At 30.7% G+C, this 11,093-nt stretch overlaps 1 protein-coding gene across 2 annotated transcripts in view; it reads right to left on the bottom strand.

Moving 5' to 3' along the window:
* Positions 1 to 769: 769 nt before the first annotated feature.
* The window catches only part of LOC142330086 (uncharacterized), a 387,582-nt gene continuing 377,258 nt past the window's right edge, over positions 770 to 11,093 (bottom strand). For both annotated transcript variants that reach the window (XM_075375142.1, XM_075375141.1), the window contains exons 4-5: positions 4,173 to 4,368; positions 770 to 1,308 (exon numbers count right to left, since the gene is read on the bottom strand). In XM_075375142.1, coding sequence (XP_075231257.1) covers positions 1,197 to 1,308; positions 4,173 to 4,368 — 308 coding nt within the window. In that variant the 3' untranslated portion in view covers positions 770 to 1,196. The remainder of the gene's footprint in view (positions 1,309 to 4,172; positions 4,369 to 11,093) is intronic.

The following is an 11,093-nucleotide window of genomic DNA, read 5'->3' as shown; positions in this document are numbered from 1 at the left end:
CACTGCAGCCTCATACTGCGTGACTCTTCAACGTCTACGAAGGGCGATTCAGAATAAGCGGAGAGGAATGTTGTCATCAGGCGTTGTCTTTCTCCATGACAATGTTCGACCGTACACTGCAGCTGTAACAAAGAAGCTCCTGCAGCGTTTTCGTCGGGAAGTGTTTGATCACTCACCATACAGCCCGGACTTGGCTCCATCCGATTTTCACCTCTTTGCTCGCATGAAACGCTGGCTAGGAGGACAAATTTTGGCACGGACATCGAGCTGCAGACCAGGGTAGAAATATGGCTGAAAACACAGGCGGCTGCGTTCTATGACGAGGGTATTGGAAAGTTGGTACCACGCTATGACAAATGTCTAAATCGGAGTGGCGACTATGTAGAAAAATAGCGTAACTATGTAAGTACTTGTTACAAATAAAAAATTTTTATTTTCACTGTGGTTTTTATTTCGTGACAGATCGGACCTTGAAAAATAAATAACCCTCGTAAAATAAAAAAATAAAAGTAGATTATAACCTAAGGCAACCAGGTAAGTTAAACTTACAGTAGAAGGAAATGCAAAAACCATAAAGAAAAATAAAATAGATTAAAAAACTAATAAATTAAGGGTGAAGGATGTTGTGAATATATAGAGATAAAAACATTAATAAGAACAGAAAAGGTTGGTGCACTGTCTAAAACTAGTCAAACAATTGATGGTAAAAAATAAAATTAATTAATAAATAAAAAAGTTGGCTATTCGGTTCCAAATTCTTATTTTCTTATAATAAAATTATTAATATTTACACCGTGTTTCTTTTATAAATAGTTTAATTTTTAATACATCGTAGATAACATCTACACACAAAATATGTTCATCTAAAATACATAAATATTGCCGCATTCATAATGATTTCATTCATACACATATGCTCTACAATTAACTATCTACACCTCCACCCATCAATACATAAAACATACAATATATTTATACAAAGAATTTTTAGTACTAAAATAATTATTTTTATTTACAAATCCTTTCTAAATTTATAACTTTTATCTTTAACAGAGAGATAATCGGTTAATTTAACTTTGATTCTGTTCATTTTTTTCAGTTGTCGGCCGTTCTGAAGAACTAGAAGCAAGCGGTACCAATGATACACCAGTGGCAGAGCCCCCCAAGTCACCACCTCTTGGCCCCATTGCCTCTGGTCAGTCGGGGTCATGTAAACAATCAATGCGAAGGATGAGAGCAACTGCGATCAGCACTGTTGATGATAGAATCAGCTGGATTATTGCCACCAAAAATGATGTTTCCTTTCCTCTGTAAAAACACAATAAGTAACTGTAACGCATATTTTTTTAAAATCCTTTAAAATTAAAAATAGTCTCTGAAATGGCTTATTAAGTTGCTAAAATTTCTAAGTGCTGAAAGTATGCAAGATAAAAATGAAAATCACGTGTGTGTTGGAATAAATTAAAATAATTTATATCTCTCAATAGTGAATATATTTATACAAAATGATGAAAGGGTGAACTCCGGGTAATTTTTTTATTAATTTAATTTGTCAATCTTGAAATATGACGTTGTAGATAATAACATAAAACGACAATATTGTTTGTTTTTAATAGGTTTGAATTGTAGAAGAATTTTCAAAACGCACATTATTCTTCAGTTGGAATAAACTTTGGAAAATAGAAGATCTCTCATAAACCAAAGGATATTGAAAATAAAAATATAAATTTAACTTTGAATATAATAGAAATTTTAAAGTCTAGTGGAAATAATGATTAAACGTGTGTATTGGTGACAGAAATATTAAAAGTTGGCTGAAAATTGAGGACAGTTTCTCAGAATATGAAATTATTATAAAAAATTATGAGTAATGAAAGCTATAATGGAACCGAACTTATACAGCATTCAGAAAGATTATGATGACAATGATAAAATATCTGTTGAAGATAGAAGTTTTAATAAAGATGTGAGTAATAATAATAATAATAATAATAAAGTGTGCTTTACTAGACAATAATATACAGAAATAAATAAACACATTGTCTAAAATGATATATATATATATATATACAAATAAATGAAACCCCACTCCCTAAACTTATCATTATAAGATAAATGTTTAATCTCATATATATAACAAATGGTATGAGAAAAAAAAATAGCACAACTTTTATAAATTAGACATTTATAGACTGTGAACTTACATTACAGAAATATTTTTTGAATGGTTAAATAAAATGATTTATGTTTTGTATTTATGAGTCTTCAATAATAAAACCCTAACTAATACAACAGGACTCTGTACTATAGCAATTTAAATACAGCAACATTTACTTTAATACCTACTTATTTTTACTTTCCCAATATATTGTTGGTATGTAGCAGCTATAGCTAGTTATAAAAGAGAAAATATGTAAATAGATTCATAATTCTGATATTAATTTTTTTTGCAAATTTTGATGCTTTGTGACCTGAATCCAAAGAACTTAAAAAAAATTCTATACATGTAATCAAGTTAGAATTAACTTCGATTAAAATCTCTGAATTGGCTTAAAATAAATTCTTCTAATTTCTGTAAATGTCTGTATATGAGATATTGATGGCATTTAATTTTAGGCAAAATTTAAAAAAATGGGTGTAGTTCACCCATTTTGTTTAACGTTTTACTCTTTGTGTAGTAGAATAAAATTACTTATTAAGTAATTTAAAACTCAAAGTTTTAAAGTCATTCTGATTTAGGAGTGGGGTCTAAACAGTTTTTGTCTCATATCTTGAAAACCTGTTGCTTAAAAATGTTGAAATTGTGTAGTATACCAGCTTTGGGCTAATTTTGATCTCATCAAACAAGGAGGCATCGCTGTACTCATATTTATCCCAACCTGTAATAAAAAAGATCATGTGAACAAATCTTTAACTTAAGAATGGATTGAAAATTTTAAATTGTTATGTGTACCAAACAACATCCATAAAATAAAAAAGTTTGCCTATGGAAATCCCAAAACGGCAGCCACTCAAATTTTAGATTATTAATGGTACAGTAAAAATTAGATTTATTATAATTTGTTTTATTATATAAAATATTAAGCCTTTTATTGAGAACAGAATGATATTTCATTTGTTCAAATCGGTTGACAAATAATTAAGATGTGGTGGAATATTTAAGTGGATAGTAAATATTTTATGTGAAAAATAGACACAAAATTGTCACTGTATAATTTCCAGTCTGCACCCCTACTTACAAGCGGGTAAGGTGGCAATCGATTTCACTTTTGTTAGTTTTTTCTACAGATTTTGTATTAAAGCACAAAATTTACTTTCCATAAAAGGAAATCATACAATGGAGTTTTTTTTTAAAGCAATTATATTCAAACTACAGAATAATTTTGATGATAAAAACATAGTAATTAAAATATATGATTAAATGAGTAATCTGATCAAAGAGATCAGATTGAGCTGCAGTGTTTTTTTATTAAACTTTTTAATTTTTTTTTTTTCTTAATTGTACTTCAAATATTGCATAATTAAGTCATTTTTTATAATTTCTGATACTTATCTGAATTTCAGGTTGTGCCTGTCATTTAAAGTTATGATGAGCAAGGAAGTCAAACAAGTCCCAAATTTTTTTACTAAAATTTTTGACTTTTGTAGCAGTTATACTATAAATAGAGTATAATTTTAATGATAAAAATATCATTTGGTCAAGGAGGTCAACCAGGATTCAAAATATGTTAATAAGAATTCTGATTTTTTCTCAGTTATACTTTCAATACTGCATAAATTTTAAGGTAAAAATGTGTGAAATCAAACTCAAATTTTTTTTCTGAGAATTTACTGTAAATATTGCATAACTAAGTTGTTAATATATAAAAACTTAATGATGCATTTCAAATTAAAATTTGTCAAGATCGGAGCTGAAAAATTTATGCAACCCTTTGGCAGCTTTTTCGATGTAGTTAATATTTATGTTGTTTCACCCGTTAGTAAAATGAATACGTTCTTATGAACATAAGTCCTGAAACTCATCAGTATTTGTTCACCGTACAGTTAATGTATTTTAAATAGAAATTTATATTTGCACGATCGATTGAGCTAAATGAACTTTCACATATCTTTTTAAACTACTAAACTACTACAGACTACTGAACGTGGTCATACTTTTTTCGTACTATTACCTTGTCTTATCAGATATATGTATCGTAATAACAGCTTGAACAAATAGTGCTACTTGTAATGAACAGGCTAGACTCCAAAAAAGTGTTAAAACTGTAGCAACTTGTATATTAGGTCCAAAAACTCGTAATAAAGAACCCGGACTACAAGATGATGCTCGGTATCCTCCAAAACCTCGGCTGGTATGAATACTGGCACCTGAAAAAAAATAAGATAAAGAAGCAAAACTTTTAATGAAAAAAGAATTATAACAGGTGAATCAAAAAGGACTTCACAAATTTAAAAGCATATAAAAATGTATTGGAGATAACTTACAGATTCAGTTGAGGTCTAAATTCATTGCAAAACACATCAAGTTTTGACTCAGGTAGTTCATTAACACTGAATTTGGTCATCGGCGCTATCACCAGTATTGTTAAAAAACTATAGATTTACTGGTGTGGAATGTGTTCGCTGTGTCTTTTGGTTTCATGATTTGCAGTCAGCAATGCAATTCAACATAATTTTCATAGAGAGTACAGTAGGGAGCCACCTGGTAGGCAGTTTACTCTTGGCACCAAACCTTTGTTGAGACAGTTTGTTCTGTTAAACATACAAAATCACCAGGATGCCCATGTGTTCCTTGAGTTGCTGTGGAACAACTCAGAGAAAGCTTTGCATGTAGTCTGAAGAAATTAACTCAACGTACGTCATGTGAGACTGGCATTCCACAAACGACTGTTTGACATATATTATGTAAATGATTGCACTTGAAGTCATACAGAACTACTATTGTGGTATAACACGTTACAGATGATGACCAGATTGCTCAGCTGCAGTTATGTATGGAAATGATGGATAGAATTGCAGACAATGATACATTTTTAGACGATGCAATTTTTAGAGATGAATCAACGTTTCACATCATTGGTAAGATGAATACCCATAACTACCAAATATGGGGTCGCAAAAATCCTCTTGAAACTTTAAAGCACATTTGTAATAGCCCTAAGGTAATGTTTTTTGTGACATAAGCAAACAAAGACTGTATGATCTGTTCTTCTTCCAGGAGGCAACCATAAATGGTATCATTTATTTGGACGTGCTTCAAAATCTTCTAATTCTTTAGTTAGACAATGATAACCAAGATGGATGCCATTACTATCAGCAAGACAGAGCACCACTTCACTACTACTTAGAAGTTGAGAGAATTGCTTGATACTTGATTCACAGGTCGGTGGAATGGTTGCGAAAGTCCAATTGTATGGCCACCTCACTCCCCAGGTATGACCTTACTAGATATTTTCTTATGCGTTTCATTAAAGATTGGATTTATGTAATACTACATACTAATCTTTGCCTACTAATCTTGTTTAGCTAAGACTTCAAATTAATATTGCAGCTGCAGAAGTAACACCAAACTTACTGGTTACAGTCTGGAATGAAATTGACTTAGAAGGAATGTACGTCACATTACAAATGGAAGTCATATCAAACCAAATTGAATGTTGGGTGACAGACTTGATGTATTTTTGTGTGGAATGAGACCTCAACCAAATCTGCAATTTATCTCAGTAAATCTTTATATGCTTTTAAAGCTGTGAAATCCTTTTTTAATTGCCCAGTATTTTTAGTTATATTATAAATATAATTCATAAGTACTGAATTAAATTTTTCATCATTTCACCAAAATTATTGTACAATGTGTAAGGAAAAGAATATGATAGATGAGGAACATTAGGCTATAATGGGAATGACAAAGGAAGACCACTAATAAGGTACCTTGGTTATGTAAAAATAAAATGGAAGTTATTTCAACATTTATTTATTTATATAACACAGTTACTATGACAGATGACAATGAATTTTGTATCATATGAGAAATTCCATGCCTGACCAAACTTGAATTTGTTGTCTAGATTAAAGGCAGAAATTCTTCTGTTCATCCAACCACTTCACTGAGTTCAGCAATTAAACCTATAAAGGTTACACATATGACATCATATTAGTATGTAGTAGGCAATAACAGATGTTAGCATCTGTTATTGCCTACTACATAGCCTAAAATCTTATTCAGTCTAGCTCCACTTGTCTATACCGTGTGTTATGTTTCACAGTTATTAATATTTTACTACATTTTCATCAATTCTTGATTATACAAAAATTATTTTTATCCTTTTTATTTGCTACAACATGGGTTCTGCAAAAGTTTGTAGATATTCAAATCATTCAGACAATTTTTGTTATGTATGTGGTAAATTTATACCTAAATATCAAAGAAAGACTATCATTTCTGAATCGATAAAAACAGCTTATAAATTTTATTTTGACTGTCCACATGGGAATCAAAATAAAATCTAGGCGCCTCATGTTATCTGCATATCGTGCTCCATAACTCTTAACTGAATGGTTGAAGGGGAAATGATGAGCTATGCTGTTTGCTATGCTGATGGTTTGGCGTGAACCTAAGGACCGCTTCATCGACTGCTACTTCTGTATGACAAATATATTTGGATTTAAATAAAAAATAGAAAGTTCATAAAATATGCAGATGTATTCTCAGCTCTAAAGTCGGTACCACACAGAGAGAAGTTACTTGTACCTGTACCACCATCTTATCTGACATTGCTAGAACAATCTGAAAATGAAGCAGATGATTTAGATCTGATGACACTCTCCTCATTTAATTCAACAACATGAACTTAGTGACTTAGTTTGTGATTTAAAGTTATCAAAGTAGCAAGCTGAACTTCTGGGGACTATACTGTAATACTGAAATCTTCTAGGAGAAAAAACAAAAGTTACTATGTTTAGAATACAAAATAAAACTTCCAATTAATTTTTTTTTATGAAAAATTCATTGTACTGATGTCAATGGCCTGATGAAACACCTTGGAATTTAGCATATTCTTGAAGGATGGCATCTTTTTATTTACTCTTCTAAAGTTAGCATGAAAGCAGTTTTATGGCTGTTTGGTAACAAACAGCCATCCATTCCATTAGCTCATGAGATTGACATGAAAAAAACATATGGAAACTACGGCATCAACATTAGAAGCAATAGAATACAAAGAGCATATGTAGCAAGTTTGCAATCATCTGAAAGTTATGTTATTTCTTGGCTTACAAGGTGGGTCTACAAAATATTGTTGTTTTTTTATCTTTGGAATAGTTGTGATGCAAGAAGTCATTACCAAGTAAAGAACTGGCCATTGCGGCAGAACTTTGTGGCTGGTAAAAAAAATGTAATGCATCTTTCATTAACTAAGAGTGGTAAAATCATACAGTTGCCACTTCACATAAAACTCAAGACACATAAAATATTTTGTAAAGGCACTAGAAAAGATGGACTAGAATTTAATCATTTAAAAATAAGTTTTCCTAAATTGAGTGATGGTAAGCTGAAGGAGAGTATATTTATCGGTCCTCAAATCAAGAAACTACTTGGGATTCAACTTCTGACGATAAACTCTGCGAATGTGAATTAGCTGCATGGAAATCCTTCAAAGACGTTAGTGGATTTTAGGCAACAGAAAACACAAAAACAATGTTTTTTTGGTTAATAAGCTGTTAGAAAACTACAAATATTTAGGATGTAGGATATCACTTTCTTTCTTTCTTTCTTTCTTTTTCCTGTTTAGCCTCCGGTAACTACCGTTTAGATAATTCTTCAGAGGATGAATGAGGATGATATGTATGAGTGTAAATGAAGTGTAGTCTTGTACATTCTCAGTTCGACCATTCCTGAGATGTGTGGTTAATTGAAACCCAACCACCAAAGAACACCGGTATCCACGATCTAGTAGGATATCACTAAAAATTCATTTCCTACACTTCCACCTAGACATCTTTCCTGAAAATTTGGGCTCTGTCAGCAATGAGCAGGGAGAACATTTTCATTAGGATATTCTGACCATGGAGCATCAGTACCAAGGAAGATGGGATCTTGGAATGACGGGTGACTATTGTTGGCTTTTGTTTAGAGAAATTGGTCAAACATCGTACAAGTGAAAAAGTATCAACATATTTTAAAAATTGAAAGTCAACTGCAATGATTTAAACTTATAAAATCCGTTATTTTAAATACATTTCAAATAATTTAGACTTTTAGAAACTGATATTTTAAAATTGTAAAAATGTATTTCAATTTATCTATGTTTGAATAAATCAAAATTTAGTTGATTTAAACAAATTTTAAATGAATACACAACTAATAATGTTTTTTAAATATTGATTTCACAGTGATTTATCGGTAGTAAATAAATTGTATGTAACTAAAAAACGTGACATATTACACGTTGATAACAGTTTTGAATTCAACACCCCAAAATTAGTTGAAATCACCGTGTACGATTACAGATACACAAAAAACGTTTTTGTTGAGTAGTGTTATTATTAACATCAAATATCATGGTGGTTTAAGTAGTAGGAGTAGGTTTAAGTTAAATGTAACACATTAAAGTAAGATGAATCAAAAATAAAAATTAAATTGTCCACATTCATTTAATAAGTTAGGATAACCTTTATTACAGTTCATTAAAAAGATGTATGGTTCTGAGCAACACAAATACGTTACCTCACATTTTACAACTGTTAATTAAAGGAAGGAAAATAAATCAGTCGAACTAGATAGAACATGTCCCTCTAGTACAAATACTTTCAACCTTTAATAAAAGTTTTTATTAGTTTTAGTTTGTAATACATCTTTACCATGGATTTTAATTTTCTGTATCGCTAAACTAAAGCGCATAAAATATCATCATCTAGCATGAGTAGTAAATGAAATAATAAAAAAGTTTTCTCGTATAATGAATTAACTGTGATAATTTTCTTGTAAGTTTTATATTTCCATTTACTATTAAATTTTTTTTTTTAATAAAAAAGGTTGTTTAGATCAAATTTATATCTTCTAAAACAATAAAAAATAAAGCAGAATTAAAACAAAACAGAATCATAAAAGCAGACTGAACTAAACCCCCAGGTGGAAATAAAAATAGTTAAGAAGAAAAAAAGGACTAAATATAATATTTATATTAGAGATTTTAAGAACACTTATTACTTGATAATTTAAAGTACCAAAAACTAGGGTATTAGACACCAAGAGCATCAAGTTGTAAATAAATGTTGTAAGTGACTTACGTAAACAATTAAATGAAAGTTGTAATGATACAAATAATGATCTGGCAAATACAAAATGTGAAGTGTCATCAATGTTCGTTGAGCCTGTCCTTAATGTTGAGATTGAAAATATTATCAAAAATCTCAAAAACAATAAATCCCCTGGTATCGATGGAATAAGCTCAAAAATTGTTAAATTAGCAATAGATCATATATCACATGTCTTAACAATTTCTTGTAAATATAAGCCTCCAATCTGGAAAATTCCCGGACGCTTTAAAAAAAGCAGTAGTAATACCTGTCTTTAAAAAAGGAGATAAAAACTCTGTTACTCAATATAGACCAAATCTCTACTCTCTATCTTCTCTAAAATCTATGAGAAATGTATGAAGAACAGATTAATATCGTACCTCAATAAAACTTCTTTTTTTAGTAAAAAACCAATATGGATTCATGGCTGGGAGCAATACTGAAAAGGCACTCTTAAATTTTACTACCCAAGTGTTTCAGGGCATAAATGATAAGAAATGTGTGAGCGGTCTATTTTTAGACATAACAAAAACAAAAGCTTTTGATTGTGTAGACCACAATGTCCTTCTACGCATTCTGTGGATGAGTGGTATTAGAGGTGTTTCATTTGATTGGTTTGAGAGCTATCTGATCAACAGGTGACAGTGCGTGAGAATAAAAGGGTTTTAAGTAACTTTGCTGGGGTACAATATGGAGTCCCACAAGGATCCATATTGGGATCCATATTATTCATAATATATGTAAATAGTGTCTGTTCAGCCCCGCTTAAAGGTAATGTATATGCGTTTGGAGATGATACTGCCTTGTGTTATGTCCGCAACACCTGGATAGAAGTGGCTGAGGACATGCAATCAGATTTGGACGCACTGCGGTTATGCTTTTCAAATCATTATATGATCTTGAGCGTTGAAAAAACTTTGTATATCAACTTCTGCTTAAAGGGGAAAATAAAATTGCCACTTACAATAAAATATAAATGTAAAAAATGTGAGATAAATAAATCCGACTGTTTAGAATGTAGTGAGATCGAACGTGATATTTATAAATACTTGGGCATTGTGTTAGATAGTGGTCTAACCTGGAAGAATCATATTGCGCTATTAAAGCAAAAACTTTTAGGCTATCTTAGGATATTTTATTTTTTAAACAAACTATCCCCAAAACTAACCATGAGAAAACTTTCTTTTGCTATTGTGCATAGTCGACTAGACTACGGCATCAGCTGTTGGGGAGGAACTTATGTTACAAATTTAGATTCCATAATCAAAATCCAAAAAGGATTCGTTAGAATGATAAGTAAAAAAAGAACTACGGATCATTCTTTGCCAATATTTAGGGAATTGTCTATATTACCGCTACGTTATTTATATGTTTATAAAGTAATAAAAATTTTCTTTTATCAGAAGTGGTCATAGAGATAGTATGATAACCTAGTACGAACTTAGAAGTTAAAGGAATGTATATGTCCCCAGAGCAAATAAAACGAGTTATATGAAGTTCTTTTCAAGTACTGCTCCTAGATCGTATAACATACTTCCTAATCATATAAAGACCAGTAGGAACCTAAACACTTTCTTAAAGCTACTAAGACGATGGCTAATTAATATTGATGACGCTGAAAGTATATTCCATGTAATTACATGATTTATGATTACATATATAATTAATTATAATGCTTTATACTATTAGTCTTAACATAGTAATAGATTTTTCACATATATAACTTAGCGGGTAGCGCTGGATAAAAGGTTTAATAGTAAACATAAATATTTGATGACGATTGATCTTCTCTATAC

This window comes from Lycorma delicatula, chromosome 9, assembly GCF_047948215.1.
Source record: "Lycorma delicatula isolate Av1 chromosome 9, ASM4794821v1, whole genome shotgun sequence".
Lineage (NCBI taxonomy): Eukaryota > Metazoa > Arthropoda > Insecta > Hemiptera > Fulgoridae > Lycorma > Lycorma delicatula.
This window is presented reverse-complemented; position numbering and strand designations above follow the sequence as displayed.